The following is a 25,879-nucleotide window of genomic DNA, read 5'->3' as shown; positions in this document are numbered from 1 at the left end:
TCATCGATCCCAGCAGAGCTCCATGCGCTCTAGCTGGTCATTGACACAGACAGCAACACCCCTGCTCTGAATAACGTTCTGTTTTTCCAATTTATCAAGCAACGAGATTAAATGTAGCAGCAAATTTTTAATAGCAAAAAATGAATACAATCAAAGTATTAGAGATGACAATTAAAGTATATTTGAGAATATACAAAATTTGGCAGTAAGTAGTTTAGTATAATTGAGGTTCGTATAAAGCATAAGCAAAACCGACTGGGGAGGGCGCCCCCCACCGACCAGGGATACAGGGAGGGACTCACCCCTCTCACCCCTCTCACCTCTCCTCACGTACCAAAGCATCAAGGCTACCAATCCCACTTATATACTGTAGGCTACAGAAGTTTCTAGAAAACTCCTCCTAGTTTCTTTCCTAAAGTCTGTGTCACTATGTTGTATGGCACATGCTCTACTAATGGGTTAGGGGGTCTCTCATCCTTTTGAGGGTCTTATTTCCGACGAAGGCTCGTCGTCTTCCTCAGTGACCGAGGTGTGACCTGCAGGTAGCTCAGGCGCACTATGGGACCGAGCAGATGTTTTCCATAACAAGACTCTAATTAAATCCCATGCCTGGAATCGTCCTATTTTGGCCCATTTCAAGATCGAAACTTTCTATTTCTAGATGCTGCTTGTCAGACCTACGTCCTTCTACTATTCCCTTCTAACATCCTTGTTCGACTCCCAACATCTGGAAGATGTTCTTTGCCCTGTCTCACCCATCTCCCCCCTCACCCTGTAACAATTGCCTTCTATTGATCTAAATACAATTTTGCTAATATAGTTAATGCGAATCACATTTATCACAGCCTCCCTGCCCATCCTTTGTAAAGAGCCAGTAGACTTCCATGCTAATATTTCATTCATAGAAGCCATCCCACCATGTCTGTGATGCTGGTAAGATCACAGCCCTGCAGGTGTGCACAAATTTCCAAGCATATCCCCAACTCCTGTTGCTTATTCCACATAATACCTGTGTTTCCATAGAGGCATTTAATTTGGTGCCCCCCAATGAAACCAACTTAATGGCTGGAGTGGCTGGAATTCCTTTGTGGTGTTTCAGGTGCTCTCCTGCTGACCTGTAATCTCTCTCCAGGCTCTGGACATCTCTTGCTGGCACTAGCATCAAACTGGTAGGAGTAGAATGGATTGAGGTTCTTCCTCCACCAGCAACTTTAGTTAAAGCCCTCTTTATCAGCTTGGCAAGTCCATGGCTGAGATGCTCTTCCTGTTCCCTGCCAGATGGACTCATCAGCTCCCAGTAGACCAGACCATACTCATAAAGTACAGAACAATCTGGTGGATAGATGCTTATAAAAAACAGGTGTTTGAATTCTTGTTATTATTCATTGCCAGTGTCCATACTGAATGATAATAAGATGGCATTAGAAAGACACCTTTTTATTTTCTTTTTTTTTTAATGAGAAAACATGAATAGTAAAATTAATTCTGTGTACCTTTGGGAATTTATATAGTGCTAAAAATGAAATTGTCAAGCCATCTGCACTCTTGAATGTTAGGGTAAACCAAATGTAGCAATAGAAAGGCTGCTGTAAAATTCATGCTACCAGTGCCTCCATCATAACATTCTATTGCACTTACAACATGTCCTGACAGTTTTATATTGAAAAATTGATTTACTATAGTGTCAGATCATGGAACAGAGAAATGACAGAAACTTGATGTGGGAAATAGGGAATGGGGAAAAAGGAACCATGAATATTAATTTTAGGATACTAGTAAAAAGACTCAAATTAAGAGGAATGTTGACTGAGAAAAAACATTCAGGATTAGATATTAAAATTTTAACTGATTTAAATTACATATAATTATTTAAAAGTTCAAGAAATCATCTCACCACTCGAATACAGTGATTCGTGTACTACGCATATACCATAATAGCAAATAATATGGACAAAAAATCCAGAAGCATAATTATTCAGAATTCAGATTCTATAAAGGAAGAACTAGTTACTAAAATATGCTTATTTGTTGGCAGTAGTCAGTAGGAAGTTAAACAGTCTGAAGAATATCTATAATCTATAATATCTATAATATTGTAATTTTAAGTGAAGCATAACAATACAGATGTCCTTTATTTCTAGTACTTTTTTTAGAATGGCAAAGATGGTATTTGAGAGACTTCAAATAATTCCGTGGTTCATCCTTCTCAGCTGTTTCCCTACAGTGATATTTAACAAAGCATTGTTTCAAAAGAAGACATTTTAGCTTTTTTATCACTTGCTTCACTCTCAGCTTCTGACCTTGCCAATCTGCTTCTTATTACATTAGACTTTACATTAGGGAATAAAAGCAGAGAGATTAAACATTCTGAAATTTCAGACTTCATGAAACATGTGGTGCTTTATTCTCTGTGAGAATAACAAACCTACCAATGAGACCTTAAAAAAACAACTTTGCAAAATAAGCAGAGTGGTGGTTTCTGCCAAGGGCATAAGTTCTGACTCCAAAGAAGCATTAGTTATCTATAAGAAAAATAAAAATATGACTAGTTTTGTCATAATTCTTTCCGTTATGATCACAATTAATCAAGTCTTATTGACTATTTATTAGTGGAAGTGGAGTATGAGCTACATGAAAGCATACTGACTATAGCATTAGTTTGTACTACATTTAAAGTTACATAAATAATGTTAGAAATAAAATTATTCTCATCACAGTTGGGCATCATTTGCACTGATTTTCAGCTTTAACTTCTCCTAACACTGGGTTCTGATCAATATTCTGTTGATCAGATCAATTCTCTGATCAATAGTCACCCACTTTCCTTCAGGTGACAGAGAGAAAAAAAAATCAAAAACAACAAGACCAACAACAAACCTAAAACCTCCTTAGAAAAACCAACTAAACAAAAAACTGAAGTGAAAACTGTCAGCGAGATGGAACATTTGGATTTCTTATATACAGTACTTCTCATTAACAATCAACACAGTTACAGCAGACTAAACGTGTCTTCTAAAGGAAATGTTAAATAAAATTCCCTCTAGTTAGCATTAATAGGTCTTGCTTACATATGTTAGAGCTCTCAATGCTCCCCTGTCTCTCCAGAATACAGTTAAATTTATCTTTTCTCTGTTTTCTAAGAAAGAAATTGCTTCTTAGTAAGAAATTATGTGAAGAATTCAATTTCTTATGTCTGTTCCCACATCTGCACTTTCCTTTTACTTCAGTATATCTGAATATGCAAAAAATACATGGTTCAGTGGTGCTGTCACTTACAATGGTTTGTGCATAACCATTTTGTATTTTGGTGTGACCTGATCTTGTTAATATTTAACTTTGCCTCCTTGAGTATGGCTGATAATGATCTATTCATAACAATTGCTTTGACTTTTATTCCTTGTGAGGCACAGAGAAAAGTATTGGCATTACATACATCACAGCATATGCCTCTCAATGCTGTGCAACAGCTGTCATTTTGAATGATCTTCTGAAACAGAAATAAGCTGGCCCGGGATCATTCACTGAATGCCATCTGTTATTCACACCATAAGTACCAGCTAGTAAGGTCCAAAACGCATGACTTTTCCTACCATTGCATTTGAAACTGCCATTAACATCTAAAGCCTTCTGCATCCAGTCATGTAAATTGGCAAAAGATAAACCACAAGGGAGGAGGGACAGAGAATGTTTGAAGATGCTCACCTCTGTCATTATCAAACCCTATAAATGAATTTTTATAAGGCATCTCAGTAAAGGTAAATCTCAGGTTAGCAATGACCTTAATCCCAGGTCAACAGAGAACTCAGCTTTCCATGACTGCTCTTCATAGATCTCTGTGTCTCTTTTATTTTCAGTACTTCACATGTCTCTGTACATACTCATTCTTTGAGTCCTTTTTTACTTCAACTGGCAGAGGAGAGAAAATGGATCTGTTGAGTAAACTGTAGTGTGTGTGCTTGAAAGTGGGTGACAAGCAGCTGTAAAGAAGCTGATAAAAAATTAACCCTGGAAACACAGCATGGGAGGGATGGAAACTATACCCCCTCTCCTAATTAAAACTCTGATAAAATGAAAACATGCTTTAAATCACCACAGTACAAACAGTGAGATTAAAAAAACCCTTCCTTTAAACAAATGTTTAATACCACAGAGACATAGCTAAAATATAAAACTAAATGCAAAACAGTTCTCTGGATTTTCCCTCTTGATGATTCTGGCATACACCTGATCCTAGGTCTTTGGGGTAATATTACATTTCCTTGTAAAATATTTATCCAACACAATACCTTAACCCCCTAAATCTGTAAAACAGCCTATTTTAGCCATAAAGGTAAGTACAAAAAACTAATGTGAACAGCCATGATTTTATCCTACATGCGCTTTCCAAATGTGTTTGAGCAAAATTTGTTTTCAAACTTTTCCCCTTATATTTTAAAACCTCATTGTCATGGATAGACCAAAGTGAAGAATCCAATAAGGCCAATTCAATATATATGTTCATGGATCTTGTCTAGAGTTTTTGTGATTTAGCTCAATGTGTCCATGTGATGTCAAAGAGTATCTTCTCCTTCAGTGTAATTATTATTAAAACTAGCAATGTTTTTTGGAAAAAATTATGATTGTAGTGCTTTGAAGAGAAAATAAACACATGGTTCTTTCACAATGGAGCCCTAGGCTATCATTCATATTTCAGACAGTAACCTGAGTAACCTGGATAATCTGAGGTTTGTGTAGACACTGTGCTAACATCTACTAGAGTCATAAAACTATCATGTATTTTCAGCACTTAATAAGTCAGTTGGGTGGTTTTGAATGATTTGTCACCTATAGACAAAGCTTAAGTCTTATTGCCACTGAATACCCCCCATCATTTTCAGCGACAAAAGTTTTTCACCCCTGAGACTTCAGATTCTCAGTTTCCTGTCTTTAGGCCACCCTGAAAAAAATATGCTTAAAAATTAAATTCTATGGTTATTTCTGAAGTAATCATACATTCTTCTTAAGTAATTTAACTTCTTGAGGAGAAATACAGAATAATAAAAGTATCTGGTCTCTATGAGGCTTGACATTTCTATTTTAATTTTTTTTGGTGTTTTCTTAACTTATTTTCTTATAAAATTCACTCTTTCCTCATGAAACATAAAACTGCTGCATAGGTTTTCAGTAAATGTATTACATTATCAACCACACAGCCTTGTAAGATGATTTTATTTTTGATCTACTTTTGATCTCTACATAGTTGGTATCAAAATATTCTGTGGACTTACTTGAAGAAAGGTGCTTTATAAATGCAAGATATCCATAAGGCATATTTAATTTTGCATTATCTGTAGCGATGGAACATTTTTGATTTTATTGCATTTGGAAGAACTGCTACTACAGACCTTTGGGAGTCTTTCTTATTTCTTAGGAGTGCATTAATATTTTTACTGACATTACTGATGACTAACACACATATATATGTGTATATGTATGCTTTTGTACAGGTAACAAGTTCTGGGTTTTCAAGGACACTACTCTCCAGCCAGGTTATCCTCATGATTTGATAACACTTGGAAGTGGAATTCCTTCCCATGGCATTGATTCTGCAATTTGGTGGGAAGATGTTGGAAAAACCTACTTCTTCAAAGGAGATAGGTTGGTATAGGATTTCTGCAAGGGAACAAGTCAGTGGATATCAGCTAAACATGTTTACCTTTTCCTCTATTTCTCAAAAGGATGAAACTAACTCCTCCTGCATAGGCTGTGCTGTTTTCACATGTCTCATAACCTAAATTATATTTGTGAATATCTTGGAATGGATATAAGTATATCCAGTAGAAAAGTTGCGTTTTAGAAGTCAACGGGCAAGTCACAGTTGTGGCAAATTTTTACTTAAATATTCAAAGTTATGTGTTTATGTACACTCTTACCTGTTTCTTTTTATCCACATTTCTAAACCCCAGCACACAGGCAGGAGAGGCATGATGCAAACCTTTTAATGTCAGTGAAAATTACTTCTTTGCTACTATTTAATAATGAGGTAAAAAAGGGAACTCAGAGCTAAACTTGGGAGCCAGAGAAGAATTTGAGCATTTTCTTGGAATTGCTTCTAAATAAATCTTATAGGGACACATATTTATTATTATTATTATTATTATTGTTGTTGTTGTTGTTGTTGTTGTTGTTGTTAATAATAATAATAATAATAATAATAATAATAATAATAATAATAATAATAAAAACAAAGCACAACCTCCCAAGAAGACAAGCACAAAAAGAAAAGTAAAATCCAAGGGTTTTTCCATTCCTGGAATACTTATACCAGTCATTTAGTGTCTGTGTCTTTATTTACCTGACAATTAATAAAAAGGAAAGGAATATTTGTCTGCTTTATAGAGGCATCAAGAGAATTTATTAATTTTTTTAAGCACTGTGAGTTGTCTGAATGATGGATTTTACAGGTTTTCAATATGGTGCTGTGTTTGTTGATTGATGTATCATTGTGCAAATTTTGTGCTCAGAGACAAATGATTCCTTATTAATAACTGTAATATTTAGATTATTCTTATTAAAAGTATGGTTGCTTTTGTTACTATGTGGCACTTAGTGTTCTCAGACACTAATAGTATGCATGGATCACTTAAGAAATAAATTTAATGCACATCATACAATATGTTTAGGACAGTATAGTTTGTAATTTTTTAGCAAAATTGTAATTTTGTAAAAATTACACTACAGAATGCTGCAATAGATTTTATGGTCGAAGCTATTTTTATTATTTTAAAAAATACAGCTTTCCAATACTCGTGGTGAGGGAAGTCAATAACTAAGTCAGATTTTTGTAACTTTTGTAGGTATAATTTCAAGCAATCCATTTCCATAGTGAGTAGAAGATGCCTAAATAATTTGCTTCCTATGATTGAATACATTTTTTTAAAAAATTCAAATTATTTTTCAGGTAATAATTTTCCACCTCCCCACACATATTGCAAAAAGATGTAAATTAAGAATATTTTGTGAATTTTAATTCCTTTAGGCTTTATTCAGCAATGTCCTTTTATATTTCCATGCATAGGCAGTTGCTTATATTCAGGACTTTGCTAAAACATGATTCGTAATAACAGAGAAAACAGATACTGGCAGAAAAGTTGCTACTTAGAGCTAACAAGCACAATGAAACTCAGCAGGATATAAATGTAATACAGTATGTTAGAAAATTAAACATGAGCCTTGCAGAGATAATTGAGCCATTGCAGGATATTGACCATCAGTGGGAATAAACCCTTATAATAGTAAGTTTCTCAATGTGCATTGCTTATGACATCAAATATTGGCTATCAAATAAAAAAAAATAATAAAAATGACCAAATGAAAAAATTAAGCAAACAAGAAAATGCCATTAACCAAGCCAGTAAGAAGATTTAAAAGTCAAACCAGTAAGCAGTCATATGTCTAAAGCAGCTCATGTATGGAACATCATTATCTATTTCAACACTAATGATAATTCTTCCAAATAATTGTATGAAACCTAAAAAGGGGAAATAATTTACTACAGAGAACATTAGTCTCTCTGTCATTCCTGTCCTACCAAAACTGAGCCATTTGGGACTAGAAAATAATAAGTTTGAGGAATTTCTTGACTCATGTCCTTGTTTATGCCCCATTAATGGTCCAACTGGTTTTATGCGCTTTAGAGTTTAAATCAATGGTTTTTTTCTTCATAAAACTTAATCATCCAATGGCTCAGGATATCATTAAGTAAATAGGCTTAGACATAGAACATGGTTTAGCAAATATTTTCCAAATTCCCTTTTTCTAAAGCTGTGTAGTGGACTTTCATTTTTTTCCTCTCTGTTATTTATCAGTCTTTGAGATACAGCAATGTTTATATAGGCTGTAGAGCTCATACCATCATTAGGGAGTTTTCTTGTGAATATTTGGCATGCCAAGTAGAATCAAGACTAGGCTTTTCCCTTACCTTGTAGACATGTTCATTATTCCAGCACTGATTGTTGAGGTGGCGTCGCGATCACTCCTTCCCTAATAGGATTTCTCATCAATGATGAAAACCCAGAAGTTTTGTGATTTCTGAGTGTGCACTGAGCATGTCCTTGCAGACTTTTAATGACAAAGTGTATTTTTAAAAGTCGTTCAGGGCTAGTGGAGAACCAGAGGCTATTAAAAGAAGGAGCTCAAAAAAGTGAAAAGATTGGAAGAGGAAAAGGAAAATGAGAGAAATTATGCAGGATGGAAATAGAGTTCTGGAATAGAGGGAGAGAAAAAGAAAATATATTTGTTTTTAAAAAAGTGCAAACTAAAGACCAAGAAGCTTAGATTTAAAAGGTGAGGAATAACTGGTTTCGTTAGTATTAATGTTAGAGCTTTGTTTACTACTTCTACATGTTGTTTCTGCATGTAAACTTTCAAAGATGTTACATATCCAAATAAAGAGCATTGTGTTGTTGGTTGGTAGCTGATGTATATGTGACAAGATTAATAATTGAGGCTATAAAAATTTATGCATAAGAAAGAAAAAATAAATACAAATGTCTTTTTAATCTAACTTGCCAACACTTAACCCACTTGAAATCTGCCATCTTTTAATTTCATTGAAAGTTTAAAGCCAGAGAAATGCCCTACAGGGAGAAATACTGAGGAGTTTAGACCACTATACTTTTTAAAAAAGATTAAAATACGAATCAGTTGGAGTGCCTAAGTACCTTCGCAGTGATAAAACATCATCCACTTAAGAATTTTTTAATATATGATGATCATAACAAGGATTTCTAAAAACTGCAGTCAAATGAATTCAATTGAGAACCAGGGTCAAGTTTTTATCAGTAACCAGATTATCAATGACAGTGATAAAACTATGCTCTAAATTAATGGAGCAAATCAAAATATGAAATGACCCACCAAAATATTAGGATACACAGGATATTAGACATGCAATATTCTTAGAACCAACCTATAAGCTATGCATAGCAATTTGATCAGCAGTAAAAGGAAATAGAAATTATCAATATTACCTGTAAGTGTAAATACTTATCGGATGTTCAGTATTACTAGAATTGCATGCTGAAGCTTTTTAAGTTTGAGAAAGGCTGGCTGGCAAAAAGACACACAAACAGGTTGAATTTTATAATGCACTGCATCTATTTAGTGATAATGAAATGAAATTAAAAGCTACTGTAATGCATACATATGAAGGGTTAAATTAAGATCGCTAGCAGTATTTTAATCTGAATCTACTGTCACTTGCATTATTACATTATCATGAAAAACATTAATGTACATTGGTTTTTTGCATGTCTCTGTGTCACTGTGCAAAAGACCTAGGCATCAGAATTGTGGTGATTATAAGTGAGATGCATCCTGGTTTAGTTGTTGAAGTGCAAAAATCTTTTATCTTCTATCTACTTACATGAAACAGAAAATAGATTTATCTGTAATCTGGTAGTGTTTTCAAATAGAAGAAGTCCAATATTTCCACTTGCAGCTAATGAATGTAGCAAGTGTAGGAGGGGGAAAACATAAACTTACTCATCTGTTATCTTAAAAGTGTGCTTTTTTTTTCCTTTAAAAAATATTTCAGGTACTGGAGGTACAGTGAAGAAATGAGATCCATGGACCCTGGTTATCCCAAACCAATCACAATTTGGAAAGGTATCCCAGAATCTCCTCAGGGAGCCTTTGTCCACAAAGAAAATGGTATGAACACGTTATTGCTTTAATGATTTATTTACACCCTTTATGTAAGATAGAGTAGTAGAGGGATGATTGACTATTCAGATTAAGTAGTGAAAGAATTCTTGCTTCCTGAACAGAGTACTTCCTGTTCTAGAACTGGCTTTAAATGGCTCTTTGTTTGCATGTACTGTTTAACCTAGGGCTGAAAAAGCTTTCAAATTTAGTGTTATAAACCTTACTTTCCATTCTTTTTTCCCCTATGTCTTAATTTTCTTTGTTCTCTGCTGAATTACAGTGCCTCTTAAAACAAGCTTCATAAACACAGTATATCTGTATTGAACCTTCAAGATGTTGTCTTTTTAAACAGCTTAGAAGGTATTGCTTTCATTCTCAAAAGCTAGCAAAGAGAAGCAAAGTCTTTATCTAAGCAGAATTATCCAATAAATTTATGTAAATCAAAGATGTCATATGTCCATGATGTATAAATGTAGATAACAGGGATTTTAGTATGATGTATTATTAACTTTATCAAGATGCATCATCACATACCTAGAGCCTGGAGTCTCAACTGGACACACCAGAAAACAAATGAGCAGCAAAATCTCCTTCATCTTAGGAGAATTCAGTGCTGCCCAGGAGATGGTGGCCAGCTGCCAACAGAGCACTCAGTTGCACAGAGTTTTAGATCCTTTTGACAGGAATCAAAATATGCATTGTTGGACAATTTTTATATGGCATATATGATTTATTTATTAGTAGGCTTGGAATTTATTCTGTTTGACTCATAAGACAAGACACATATCTATTGCCATATTATTTTAATTTCCTTTTAATAAGAAAATGAAAAGATTTCTTTCCTTTTATGAAACATTTTAGTCTCCTATTTGAACTTCAAACTTGATTAAGTAATTTTCCATGGAAATGTTTGGGGTTTTTTTCAGAAATATGTTTAATTGCTTCCTTGCTCTCCTTCTGTTTTACCCAGAAGAAGAAACCCTGTCTGTATTTTGGCCTTTTTGCTAGATTGGATTTTTTGTGTTGCTTTTAACTGGAAAGTAGGTTAATCAAGGCTATATTCTGCATACATCACACTCAATAATTAACCATTTTCTAATTAACCGTTTTATATATATATGTGGAAATAGTCACAAATGTTATAGAAATACATATACATGTATATACATCTATATCTGTGTGTCTATCATCTATCTGTCTATATCTATATATATATGTATATACACATATCTGTGTATATAAATATATTTATATATATATCAAAATATATTTTCTATACTGAACTCAGCTACATGTGCCTCCCATTAAAAATGAAAATTATCTTACTGTAACACCCAGACCATTGAAAGCACTGCAGAGGCAGAGCACTCATTCTTAAGGCATGAAAGACTTTTGCTTACATAAAAGGCACTTCTCTTTCTAACCCCAGTGGTTTAGATAGTCTGCCGAACTCTTTGGATGAGGAGGCTAGTAAAACATGGCATGAGATTGTGGAGGAGGTGAAAGGAAAGAGGGAATTCTTGAGCATCCCAGAAGTCTTATAAGGGCCCCAAGGCAGAAAAAGCGACTGAAAATGACACCATGAAGTTCCCAAGAAGACCACTAGGGCATTTTCCCTGAAATCAAGAAAGTCTTAAGAAGCAGTTCACAACTTTGCTGTTGTTTGTGTGGGGAAAGAAACAAAAGCAGATGCAAATAAGAAATATCACAGCTCAGTTGAACCTCAGTTCAGAATCACAGCTCAGTTGGCCAGAAACTGCTTTTATTTCTTTAGACAGAAGCAGAGTTGATAAAGAGCTTTTACTATAAATCTTCATAAGGATACATCTGAAAGCATATCTTTCAGGCAATCCATTTAATTTTAAAGTATATTTTTTCCTTCTTTTGTCTTTCTATTGTGTAACCTATGCAAATGAACACCTGCAGTGACTCTGGTCATGCAGAGGTTTCCTTCTGTGATGGCAAGATTTTTAGTAATCTTGCATTAAGAGTTTTGGAAAGGATGAGAAAAACCAATTTCCTACTCTAGTCAGTGTCCCGACTCTGTATCCTAAAAGCTTGGTAAGGTAATGGTACCATCTTTGAAACTCGTCCTGCTACTTCCCATATTGTGATTTGTTTTCTAACACTGTGGTAGAAACTCTTGGGAGGGGGTGGAGAAGAAATTTCCTTTCTTTTGCCACACGAATCTGAGATCACACAAAGTTCCCCAAATTGAAGAAATCTTTCTTTCTACCTTGACAGCAGCACAGAAAATTTAACTTCCCAACTAGAAATTCTGCTAAAGTGGATGGTGGGGAAATTTTTAGGTAGAAGAAAGAGAAAAGGTAGTCTACTTTATTAGCCCACTGTCCTTTTTTGCCTTATACTTACTATATAAGTAAATTTGAGGTAGTAGTGACTGCTAAGCCTTTCAGTGCTGTTTGGAACAGGTATTGCTCTCACTTCTCAGTGACTAGTACCTAAAAAAATTGTAAGGAGTAACTCTCAAAGCAGGCTTAACACATCTAGCAGATTAGATGAAATCACTTCCAACAATTGTGTGAAGTCATTTGTTCTGTCAAGAGAAGCAGTAAAACTACTCAGTCTCTTGTCCTTCTCTGCTGGTAGCTTCCATCTTTCAGCTGTAACTGACTATTATCCTGGTTGCTACATCAGCAAAAATGGCAGAAAAGTTTAAACTATGTTCAGAGTTTCCCAGTGGAAAATGTGCTCAAATTGAAAAATTGTATTGGATCTCTAGCAGCTGGCAATTCCTTTGCTACTTTAAGAGTTTTAATTTGACCTTTTACTGCAAACCAATTACTACTAACTAAAGTCTATATTTTGATTTACCTCTACCCGTGAGTATACATACATGTGTTCTGTATATATGCACGAGTGTCACATCTGTATATGGTCTCTATATATGTGAGTTTTGTTAGAGATAATACATCACATTTCCATACTAGAAATATTTATCCATGGTCAGGATGTGCAGTACTTTGGGAAAGGCATGTTTTTATATGGAATGCAAAGTGATTCAAAATACTGAAATTTTGCATTTGATAATGCTTTTCATTGAAACTACAGATTGCTTTAAGAACTTTATATGTGGTAAAATTTTAAAAATTTATCATATTTAAAGAATTCTAGTCCTCTTTTAAGTTTTATTCCAATCAAAATAGAAGGCATTTTCTGAACAAGTCTAGCTACTTTTTCGATACAGATCAGTAATTTTTGTTTGTTTGTTTGTTTATTTGTTTGGTTGGTTTTGTTGTTTTTGGGGTTTTTTTTCAAATTGTATTAGATCTTTCTATAAATCTACTACTGTATTTTCAGGTAATAAAAATGCAAGGGATTTAGGATTTTCTTTGGCTAGGAAGGCTATTTAAATTACAAAAATACCTAATGTAGAAGAATGATTAAATATTGAAGTTTTTCTGAAAAGTGGTAATAGATGATGAAGACTTTTCCTACAGTCTGAGCTGCAAAATAGACTATATTTTTTAATTTTTTTTATTTTTTTTTTAGAATTGAAAGAAAATAACGAATGGTTGAATAGGTGGTTAATGTTATCTCCAAATGGGCAGTTACCAGCCTTTTCAAAAAGCACTGTTAACTACAAATAGTGCCTAATCTGTCTTAGTAGCCTTTAATACTGCAGGAAATATATGAGATGTATAAAATGAAAATAAAAAAAATCCAGCTGTTTCCATTCAGCTCATAAATAGAAAATTCACCCATCCTGAAGGTTTGTGTCTTGCCAGATCAATGCCATTTTCCAGCCAGGTTAACAAAGTAATACAGATTTTTGGCAAGAGTCAAGTTTTTTTCTCAATTTAAACACATTCAATAATAACATTGGATTGTGCCTGAATGAACAAATATCAGATCTTTACAGAAAACTTGAATCTGGTTACACCTGTTTTCTTATGTGAAAGATGCTGTAATTTCATCCAGTCTCCTTCTGAAGTACAACAACAGGCTATGTGAGATTAAAGAGGGTCAGTTCTCATTTCTGGATAGCATTGCAATTTATTTTAGGAGACTTCCCATCTTGAAGAGGTTGTGATGCATTATTATCCTGTCCCTGAGGATTCTACCTCTAGTTGGTTTTCCAGTGAATGAACAAACTGGCCAAACCTTGAATTTTCCTAATTCCTATAATTATTTGATTCTTTTTTGTAGTAATGAAAGAAAATAAAATCCCAGTTTACTGAATGAAAGAACAACTAAAGAACAAACAAACAATAAAACCAAACCAAAACCCCCAAACTCAATGTTAGATTTCTAGAGACAGTAAAGAAATAAAATCTGTAAAAAAAACATTTGAAATGCCTATAACTGAAGTCTATTTCTTATGTGTTTTGATTTTTTTAATTACAAAAAGAATGATACCAGTAATTTCCATCGTGGTGTTTTGATGACATGGTTTCATATGACCATGAATAATTGCTACTTTCTTCCTCAGGCTTCACATATTTCTACAAAGGAAAAGAGTACTGGAAATTCAATAACCAGATGCTCAAGGTGGAACCTGGCTATCCCAGATCCATCCTCAAGGATTTTATGGGTTGTGATGGACCAACAGATCGAGATAAAGACCGACACAGCCCTCAAGATGATGTTGACATTGTCATCAAACTGGACAACACAGCCAGCACTGTGAAAGCCATAGCCATCGTCATTCCCTGCATCCTGGCCTTGTGCCTCCTTGTCTTGGTTTACACTGTGTTCCAGTTCAAAAGGAAAGGAACACCCCGCCACATACTGTACTGCAAACGCTCTATGCAAGAGTGGGTGTGATGTAGGGTTTTGGTTTTTTTTCTTTCCCTCCCAGGAGTTTGTGGTAACTTGAGATTCAACACAAGAGCTGTTATGCAGTTTCCTAGCTAGGAGCGGGCATCTGTCAGTCTGAAACAAAGCTGATCTTTAAAACCCAGGGGTTGCCTGTCCTGCACATGAGTGGCGATTCGCTCAGCTGGGAAGCTTCCATGATACACAGTATCTGCTGTTTCTTCAGTCCTTTGTCTTTCTTTGTCATTCAATTCTAGGCCTTCCCTCTGCACGCTCAATGCCCTATAAACTATCAGGATTAACTAACGAAGAGGAATAAAAATATCTCCAATGTTTCTACATTTTTCCCTTAAGGCCTGTTCCCCTTCGAAAAATTTTTTGCTGAAAGTAAATTTTTTTAGAGAAACACAACAACCAACAATGGAACTTTCAGGAAAGTGAGAAGACCCAAAACAGCTTTGTCTCCAAAGAGGATTGCTTTCTGTCTGCTACGGATAAAGTCCTATACTCCTACTTCCAGTTTTGTCAGGTGGGAGACTCGGATGACACGCAGGACTTCAGACTGTTCGGACAGCCATTTTCCAACAAACAAGGGGCCAAAATATCTGCAATATAGTAACAGCCTTAATACATTCATTTTGTGGTTTTTACAGCTGCTCTGGGCTATGTCCTCAATGTTTTAAACTCATATTCAATACTATATTCAAGCAGAACCTTTTTATTGGTTTGTTTGATTTCTGGTTGATTTTCCTACATTATCTTTCCCAAGCTGTACCAAGCCAACTACCCCAGGCCTTTTATAGGTCTGTCAGGAGCACTCATTCCAAAGAATGGTAAAAAGCAGTGTGTCACTGAAGTGGATTTCAATGAACTAAAACAACAGACGTGCTATTGAGAAACTTGACACTGGTATTATATTGGTGGTGTAACCCTTTGAGAACTACTGCACCCAGTTTTCAGAGTCTGGTGGATGTTAATCTTGGTCATCATTAAATTACAGAATTGTGTTTGGGTAATACAAGTTTCAAAAGAAAATCAGTTTTCCGAAACAGATTTCTTGTGACTGCGTTTTTAATTATTTGCATTATTAATAGAAAAGCATTTGTAACATGAGTAGAAAACAAAAATCTATTTACCAGCTACTTTCTCGTTAAAGGAACCAAACACGTTTTAATAATTTCTACCACTTACCAAGAATTTTTTCTGAGCTGACAACAATTTTATAGCTTAGCCTCTTATCTTAAGCATCTTGGATTTCTCTCTTGAGACTATGTTGCATGACAATTTGATTTGCCTCTGCAGAGGTAGAGTCACAGTTTCAAAGGGAAGCCAAGAAGATGACTCTGATAGTGCATGAGTATCCTCTCGTGTGTTACCCCTTTGCATGTTCATCATAGTTCTCAAAGGGTTAAAATTTCTGGCCTTCAGTCAAACTTGGTATCAACTGACAGAGCCAAGGGACCACCAAAACATTTTGTCATTCTGTGTAATTTGTGCTAACAGCAGTATTGTCATTTTCATGTGACCTGCAGAGCAGGTTTGTATCAATAATTTTTTCCTAGAGAAAAGTCAGCAACTGACAGACCTCTTTATTGATTTTAGGAGCTGCTTCTTGCAGTGATAGGCTTTACAGTCACTGGGCTGTGAACTTATTAAAGATGGTCAGAATGATGCACCCCAAAAGTCAGACACCTGGTTTTTTATGAAAGCCAGGTTTTGAGGGGAGTAGCTTTTGCAACAATGAACAGCTTGCCTTGAACTTGATTATTGACCTGTTGACTGTCATTACCAAGTTAAACATTGTCTTCTGTGAACAGCTTCACTGTCTGAATTTCCTTAAAGTGTACTGTCCTATGTCTTTGACCTTTAACTTGCAAACTGGCACAAACTGAAGGGAATCTGGTGTTGCAAATGAAATGAGTTTTATTTCTTGAAAGGCCTGATAGACATGATCCAAAATCTGAGAAAAAAAAAATTGAAGTGTTTTAGTAGGAGAGAAATGACATAGACTAAAATATTTATAATAGGTCTGTAGAAAGGTATTTTGCTATGTATACATGCACACTCTAAAAATGAATTACAGCAGAAGTTAACTTTTATTTAACTTGAATACAGTTTTCAGTATAAAATTATTATTTCTACAAATATCTAGTTATTAATGAAAATGATATAGGAAAGTATTAAAATACTTGAAATGGCCAGTATGGGCTTTTACATAAAATGAGACTTTTATACTACGTTCAACCAATTTCTTACTGGTTTCTTAATCTACATAACTGGATCACTTTTTAGAGAGTGTAGGTATATATACATATATATTATGATTATTATTGTTTTGGTAATGGATAGCTTGACTGCCTTGAATTTATATTTATATTGAGCATAGCATGAAAATAGTATGCCTTTTTTTCAATTACATGATTTTGTATTGATTTGAGGACTTATGAACATATGTGGCATGCTAGAAAGCATTGCAAACTTATTTCTTAGAGCATAAACAGATATACATATGTATGGTTAACAAAAATGAAGATTAGAAAAAGATATAGTTTTCAACAAATATGCAATGCAGATGGCATTTTGGAGATGTTTTGTAGAAGTACTGCGTACTGTAGGTTAGAAGCGCACCAGTATCAGCCCATAGCATTGTTTAGTAAATCCAAGTCAGTTGTTGCTGAAAATATATAGATTTGTTGACAATTTAGTTGCACAGGATTTTTGCTGCAGATCAGCTCATTTGGTGAATTTGAAATTCTATGCTGTTTGTAATATGTATTAAGATGTGTGTGTTTGTATACTTATAAAAGTACACAAACACACACATGCACACACATGCACATTTTAATCCATTGAGAAATTTTTATTGTCAACAAACTACTATAACTTATGTTCTGCTATAGACAGAACAAAATGATTGATTTTGCTATTCCAATTTTTTCCCTTGGATAGTTGGAGGAAAATACTAAAAGAACTACTTATTTTGTATTTGCTTTTCCTCTACAATAGGAAAATTTATTTTATATATTTTTTAAGTCAGAACAGCATCTCATCAGTTTTTTTTATTCGCTTGAAAATTTCATTTCAATTTTGAAATATCTTTCATGGCAGCTTTAATTTTTTTCTGCAACCGTTTCCCTGACAGTAATGAAGTGCTGAGCATGTTGACTGTTGTTCTTTGATAAGGTAACAAAAATATTTGTGTTTGGAGAATTTAACTGTAATTATGCAGGAAGGTAAGTGTGATAATTCTAGTGCTTGGTATATGGTACATTGTAGTTACATGAATACATGATAAGTTGATCGTTGAATCTAATTTCTTTTACTTAAAAATGCATATATGCTATATACAGAGAAAGGGAGAAAAAAATTATATTGGCATGTTTATGTCATGCAAAGCAAGATTGTGTCAACATTTCTGTTGCATACTCATGTTTTCAGTAGGTTGTAACGCAGTCATAAAGGTTTGCTTTAAGTAAAAGATGTAGCAGCATTTGTGTTCACTGTAATTTCCAAATACATACTGGCTAGTTTCAAATTAGAGAATTTCAGAGTAAATTAGTGATGTTGCCTGATCTAATTTTGAACTTAAATTCGTAAAAGTTCTAAGACAATTTTATTTTTTTTGAATAGTTGTTTCTCTACAAGGGCCTATGATTATCAGAATTAAGAAAAAGTAAATTGAAAACATTTTCAGTTATGCAATCTGGGTTCCTGCTCATGTGCCGCAACTTTTTTAATAAACATTTCCATATTGCTATTGTCATGATCTGTACTTTGGAACAATACAAAACTGAATATGTGTTGTGTTAATCAGCTACAGTCTATCAAGCTGACTACACAAAGTCAAATATCTTCAGAGTACTATGGTCTGTATGATGCAGAAGGCCAGAGTAGATTATGGCAGTGTTTCCTTTGGCCTTTCAATATCTAAACCTATGAAAAGGTTGTAGACAAAATTAATTTTTATCAAAAAAAATTAAAAATATGTAACTGTATATTTACTGGATAGACTGGGATGGAGAGACTCAAATGGCTCCAAAGGAGCCCTTTCAACTCTCCTGAATAAATGTAATACATATTTTATATATTCCTATGAACTTTTGTTCTTTTTCTTCTTTCGAAGTGGGAAAAGGGAGGGGATAATTAAAGAAAAAAATTTATAAGGCTAGTTTTGTGAATTAAAGTAACTTATGCTAATACATCCAAACATAAGGGGCAGACTTACACTTTTTCTTAGAAATATAATTCAAATCCCCAGTTGCTTGATCAAGAGTCCTGTGCCATTAGCACTGTGGGTTAAGAACAGGGTGTAAGGCTTAATTTTTGAATTTTCAAGTTTTTTGGGGGTCTTACTTTACAATCTAAATGTCAGTTAAATGTAGCTTTTGGTACCAAATTATATAGAATTTAATTCTAGCTTGTTGGTTAGAAAAAAAGTGCATAGCCTAGGAAGTCGGTCTGCCTATTAGCAATGGAAGCATTTTATTACTTTTTTTTTTTTTAACCCATTATTAGGACAAATCTTAAAACACACACATAGTAAAGTGAACAATGAATGTTCCAGGCACTGGATTTTTAAGGAAGTAGAAATGCAAGCTACCATACCATTAGCAGCCTACTTTGGAAAGAGCATGAGATGACTGGGTGGAGGAGCAAGGAAATGACTGCAGGGGCTTGCTCTGTCCTGGCTCCTATATCTCCTAAAAACATGGCCTAAGTTTCATCACCTTTACAGAGGTGAAGGAAGCCATGCACCATGACAGTGGGAGATGTGAAGCTGCCATTACAGAACAGTAGCTCCCAATTTGCCTTTTGTTCTTGTCAAGACCGTCTCTGGACACCTCTGTTTCCAGAAGTATAAATAGATGACTTCAGTCTAAGAGTTATAAGGGAAATCATTACTATCAGCCGAGAAAAAAATGACACTGGCCACTTAGGTGTCTAGCTATGCTGTAAATCAAAAAGTATTGTCTGGAAGCTGAGGAACAGATAACCTGTTATTCAGTACAATGGTATAGTTGTGATACCCCAGCACTGTAATGTTAGGCATACTTCCTTAGCTCCTACTTACACAGACTGCAGACAAACAGAGTGGTTCTCATGAGATAAGACCATTTAAACATATGTCAGTTACAAAATCAGGTATAAATGAACCATGTGCTCATAAAATTAATCTCTGATATATGCATGTAATTCAGTTAATTGTCTGCCACTAGTCTCATGAAAAATATGTAATGTGTGAGTCAAATCTGTCTAACCCATTCTTGTGACTTGCCATCTGAGATGTCAGAGGCTGATGAAGAAAGACATTGTCATCACTGCCATCAATGCTGAAAATATCTGGTAAACATCAAAAGCATGCCATCACTTGTTGCAAACTGGCTCCTTTTGAGGCTTGATGTAAGGTAACCTCTAATGTAAGGCAGCATAGATTTTGTATGATGTGGAATTATTTGATATATGTATGGAATAAGTAAGTAGGAATGCCCAGTAACAATCAGAAGATCATATTTTGAGGGATCATCAGTGTGTGAGCACAGCAAGTATCTGTTCCTAAAATCAAAATGTATTTTATGGAAGGATGTAGACAGCATTAAACACATGCATTATAAACAGATCTTCTTTCCCAGTATGCATAAGATTTAGCATATCATCTAAAATTATGGTCAGTTAATTAACATTTGGAATTGCAGCTGCCCATTTTGTCTTTGAAAGAGGATATTCTGTGAGTGGTGTCCATAAAGTATGTTTACTTTGTGGAGATGTCCTTAAGTGTTGGTCCGGACTACCAACAGTGTAAATGAAATAAATTTTAGCTATAAATGAAGAAAGGCTGATGTAAACTAGCATGCTAAAGGCAGTTTTCTATACTCGGATGTGGATGCTTGCTGTCACAGTAAAACTTCATAAACAATAATCATTACACATGCCAGCCACTTATGATGGCACGAAGCTTTCCAGTCACACAGCTTAGTTTCTTCCGCTTCTGTAGAATACCATTGTCCACAGATTACTATTACTATAGCCACCACATAAAACAAGGTTTTCTGTTTAATTAGTAGTAGAAATTACTACTAACTAAACACAAAACCTTGTTTTATATGGTGGCTATAATAATATGAAATTGAATCACATCTATTTTATAACTACAACCTTAATCTTATTGGAGCGGCATATCTTAATTCAAGCCTTTCATGACCTTTTTTTTTTAATTTTATTTCTCTCTTGCAGTAAAATATATTGAATATTTTCTCCATTCTGTGGAATAATCCCTTTCATTCTGTGCCATGCATGTGTCAATCCATCATTACAGGAGCTTTCTGGAAATGGGATTAGTACCAGAATCCTGACATAAAATAACTTCCTAAAGTACCTAGTTAGTCCTTAACAATATGACAGTGGAGTTTTAAGAGTTTTTAGTGAACTATTGTGTTACTTACATACTGGCAACAGAACAGTGTAACTCTGCCAATTAGTGAATGTCCCTATGGGTTTACCACTTGCAGGGTTGTGTGTTGAGTTATAAAATGCTTCTAATTCATATTTCCATCCTGATGTGTTGGTATTTAACACCCAGTTTACATACAAATTCATAGCTTACATGGCTGTGCATAAATTCATATGCCTTGCTGAAGCCAAGAGTACTTAGTGTCAGCACGTAATCTGTATTTATAAAATATAAAAAATTTGGTTCCCTTACTATCATTTTGCAACCTTAAAGAAGAGAAAGCAGGTTTTTCCATGGTATCACTTTTGCCATCACTTTCAGAAATGATGGTTTCTAATACTCTTTGGCAGTGTTTAAAATTGGATTAAAATATTAAATAGATCTCAGAAAGTACTATTTTACAACTGATATGTTGCAGGTAAATGCACAGCCTCATATTTGGGCATACAGTGATTCTAAACAGAGAAAAACATACTCTATTTGCTATGCTTGGCAATCACCACAAAATTGCCAGTGCTCACATACTGATCACCTTCATATCTTATGGGAACACTGTGTTGAAGTCAGCTCCGGGCAGTTTGTCTGCTTGGATATAAGTAGAATTATGTAACTTGGGAAATGATACATGTGATGACATGCATTCAGAAAACATCATCAGCAACCTACAGCACTGTTTTAAATGACCATGACAACTACAATTCATACCTGCAAGGCAAAGCTGCAGCTTATATGTACATGGTTGTGTTTTACCTCATAAGATAAAGTGCTATGAATTCCGGCCATGCATCACCAGGCAGATGAAAACAATCAAATAGACCTTTCAGAATAGCTGTTGTCAATACTCACAGCTTATGGAAATAAAGGACATCATTATACTCAAAGAAATTTTAACCTTGAATAGGAATCCAGAACTGAAGGAATCTGTGATGATGAAAATACTCTATTCTGAACTCTTACTTTATGTAATGGAATAGGTAAAGTATTAGGAAAAGGAATAAAAACATTTTGACTTATAAGTGCAAGTACAACACCAATTTGTCAAAAAGAGATGAAAACAAGGATCACTAACACTACTAAAATTTCACATGATCAACAATAAAAGAGAAGAGACATCAAGAACTTGGTGATAGCTTGGAAAGTATTATTGGCCTCCAACAACAAAGATATCTGTTAGGCTGTAGAAAGTCTACTGAATTCTGTATTTAGAGTCATAGCAGTCAGTCAAAAAGCTTCTCAATACAGTTGCTCTAAACCTGACTGCAAATATATATAGTAATAGATAGTAATTATTTATCTGGTGCAATCAAAATCTTTTGAGATAGATTTAGTCAAACTAATATTAACCTGAATCTCTGTGCAAAAACTGGTCACAGTGAAATGTCCTTCTGTTTGTTCTCAGAAATTAGATCCAAGATGATTTGAAGAATTCAACTGATTAAAAGACTATAGGACAAGGAAGTCTTTAATCTCTATTAGTCTATATTACAGCCATGTATCTTTATTTCCATGATAGTCCTGAAGTGTTTGATATGACAGAAATACTTTTATGGCCATTAGATGTATCATCTACTTCTATTTCTATATGTAAATTGATAAATACAGTCAAACTTCTGATTCTCCTCCATCCCCTTTTCTTATTGCACTTTGACATGTTTCCTGACTAATTAAAGGAATATTTAATTTTATATTCTCTTGGTAGGCAAGTAGGAAATAATCTGTTCATTATACAAATAAGCAAAACCAATTTTGTTGTCTATCTTGTTTAATCATGTACAACTTTTTACAGTTTGTAACTAGGAATTGCAGCTTTTTGAGTCTACAATGAAGAGGTAGTACCTTCTCAAATCTCCTGCAAATATTTGAGGAACTTGATGTATATCTTTCACTGAATCTTGTTCATTGTCCAGTACTCAACACTCAGCTCTAATTTACAGCAGATTATTGAAGTCTTTGCCATCCATTGACATTGCCATCCTTAAGTCTTTAATGAAAATGGCATGGTACACCAGGACTGATCATCATGGATTCTTTATTTGCATCTTGGAACTACTTGACTTGCCAGATATACGACAGTATAACAGCAGAGACCTACTATTTTTGGTGCCAGCCATTACATACCATTTGTATGTATGGCTTATGACAGTCTGTGCTATTATCAGTGTTTCCAGATCTCATCTTTAACCTGTTCTTTTCCTTCTTTGTATTCTGATGCCTATAATCTGTGTCATGGATATTCAGACAAGAATTTTATGTCTGGAGTCCTTCCTCTACCACAAGTGAGTTCATACACATACATCAATTACCATAACCTTACTGCTGTAGCATAATAGGCTAGCACTGTTGCATGGCAGAATGCTTTGCTATTATGCACTGTTTTCCAATTGATCCTAATTTTTCGGTATCACATATAAAGAACTCACTCTGCCATGTGCCACTGTAGTCTTGGATTCATTGCCCAGTTCAGACACAGCTTGCAGAGAAAGGTGCAGGTGTTTGACTTCTGAGGTTTGCTTCATGTTATAGGTGTTCCTATATGATCATAAACTGTTTGAGGGATGCAATGTCTTCTTGCCAGTCTTGTGGTAGTATTGTTAGCAGTTAAAAGACGTGCAGCTAGTTTTGTCAGTCTGTAGTCAACCAGAGTTTGATATGGATATGTACAAGAAGGGTACATTGTTTTCCAAGCTTCATACACATCCTTGTTTCTCTTTATGAATATCATGCACCTTGTGTTCTTTCCAGATGCTGTATTCTAGTATCTATCAGAACTTGATTTCTTCCTTCGTTCTTCTTGTTGAGTGCTATTTTAGCAGCTGATTCCATTTTCCTTCTTGTTGACATTCCTTCATCCCTGTAATTCCAATAGAAATTGTTCTGGCTCCAGTATGTTAGCTAGAAGCTACTACAGTTGTAGTTCTGCCCACCCAATGATTTGCTTATTTATCCTCCATGTCTGAGAAAGATGAAATCAACCTTTCATGCAGAGACAAGGGTGTTAATGTATTTGATAGGATATCTCTGAAAGTGGTTTTATGCATAACATGACCCTAAAACTCACATATTGTTAAAAATCTTCAAGCTCTTTATCTTCAACCACCCAACAGTTATTCATTTAATTTTCAAAGCCTGACAAATAAGTCAGAATATGGATGTGATTATCTCTCTTGTGTGAAACAAATTTCTCATTTTTATTCCCTTTTCTCTGCATAGCTCCATATTCATTTCATGCCCATGTTCCGCTTATTAGGATGTGTGTTAGTATCAGAATAACTGGAGCATTTATTTGCTTTCTGCAACTGAATTTCATTTTATTATTGTTATTTTATTTTATTTTATTGGCTCACACAGCATTCTATACGGTAACCTTTTTATAACTGACATATGTTATTCCTTCAGGTAGCTTCTACTGACAAACACAAAGCTTGTTTGTGTGCAAATGCAAGGCTGACTAAATGGTGCTAAAGTGTATTATGACTGTCAGATATAATCAGGCAAAATTTTGTGGTGCTTAGACTGATTTTTTTCATTGATTTTATTGATCAATGCATTGAACAGTGTTTTATTATACACAAGTAGTCTTTTGTTAGTAAATCAAGACCTCATAGTGCATTGTTAAACTAAATGGGTTAATTAATCTATGTAACAGCTCACCAAGCTAATACTGTTGTGTCATTAAAGGTCAAGGGGTCATGATAATAATCTCAGTGCTGTAGACCATTAACATGACTGAACATTTTCAAAGTACTTATGTTTACAATGCTATAACCCTTTGACTGCTGCGGCAACCTTTAACCACCGAACGTCACACGCTAGAATCATCATTATGGTTCTTGCCATGGCAATCAAAGAGTTAAGGGCTGTGCAGTGATTTGTTTTATATTTATTAATTTATATTTATTTTTTGTTTTCATTTGAGAAGGGGGGAATTGGGGTGGGGCAGTTGTCTGCTGTAAGTGTCTTAACCAAGGGAAGGGTTAAAATGGCTTTTTATACTATTGCATCTTATGTACTTACCATCGTTTCATTGTGTTGTAATTAAAAAAAAAATCTGTCAATAAATAAGAGAACAGAAAAAAATTTTGATAAAGGCATTGTGGTTTAATTGGTATATATTGCTGTAAGATTTATACCTACTGTTCTTTAGATATTGTATAGCATTAAAGCCAAATTTAGCCTCAGAACATGAATGCCTGTGTATAATAACAGATAATGACATTTATAGATATATTATGGATGTATCTGGCTATAAGAAAGGTGAAGGAAACATTAGTTAATTTTCCCAATCAAGATAGAATAGGAAAACTAATTTGTGTTGGAAAAGAGTTGGAGTAAGTGACAGTGGACCTACTTCTGCAATGTCTGAAAGATTGCTGTCACAACCACTACAAAAAATGACGAACAGGCAGCTGAATTCCCTCCTTTGTTATATGTAACAAAACCATGACAAATTTAATGTAAAGAAAAGTTGAGTCTAACGATCCAAATTAGATAATAGGCAAAGAGTAAACACAACAAAAAAAATTTTTGAAATCAAACTAAAATAGAAGACCAGAAGACTAAGAGCAAAGGAAAGTTTTGTAAAACTAGCAATCCAGCTCAGTTTTGCAAAGATATGTGTTTCTCCCATGTCAACAACCATGTAATTCTTCTTAGGCTATAAAGCATTATAGGTTTTCTACACCCATGCATATGTGTAGGCACAGGAAACCAGGAACAAGCTCAGTCTGTTGGAAGAAAAACATAAAGTTATTATTGGTTCAGTATTCTTGCAAGAATGACAACAGTGTTTGTAAACTGATCCAGGACCTGAGGCCAAACACATCACATACCTAAGCTACCTGAAGCTTTGCTCTTTTCCATTCTAGATAAGAGGTGCTTGGGTGAAACAGAAATCATTGGCTGCAGTTCTCAGCCACGAAAGAGGAAAAGGTCCCTGGGTGGGCCTTACATACAGGTGACTGACAG

General features: G+C 34.7%; 1 protein-coding gene across 1 annotated transcript in view; it reads left to right on the top strand.

Annotated features, from left to right (window-relative positions):
- MMP16 (matrix metallopeptidase 16) overlaps window positions 1-25,005 on the top strand; it is a 172,663-nt gene extending 147,658 nt beyond the window's left edge. Inside the window, exons 8-10 of the mRNA XM_014870751.2 lie at window positions 5,487-5,637; window positions 9,578-9,693; window positions 14,141-25,005. Coding sequence (XP_014726237.1) covers window positions 5,487-5,637; window positions 9,578-9,693; window positions 14,141-14,475 — 602 coding nt within the window. The 3' untranslated portion in view covers window positions 14,476-25,005. The remainder of the gene's footprint in view (window positions 1-5,486; window positions 5,638-9,577; window positions 9,694-14,140) is intronic.
- The last annotated feature ends 874 nt before the right edge of the window (window positions 25,006-25,879 follow it).

The sequence above is a fragment of the Sturnus vulgaris genome, chromosome 1, assembly GCF_052056855.1.
Source record: "Sturnus vulgaris isolate bStuVul1 chromosome 1, bStuVul1.hap1, whole genome shotgun sequence".
In the NCBI taxonomy this organism is placed as follows: Eukaryota; Metazoa; Chordata; class Aves; order Passeriformes; family Sturnidae; genus Sturnus; species Sturnus vulgaris.
This window is presented reverse-complemented; position numbering and strand designations above follow the sequence as displayed.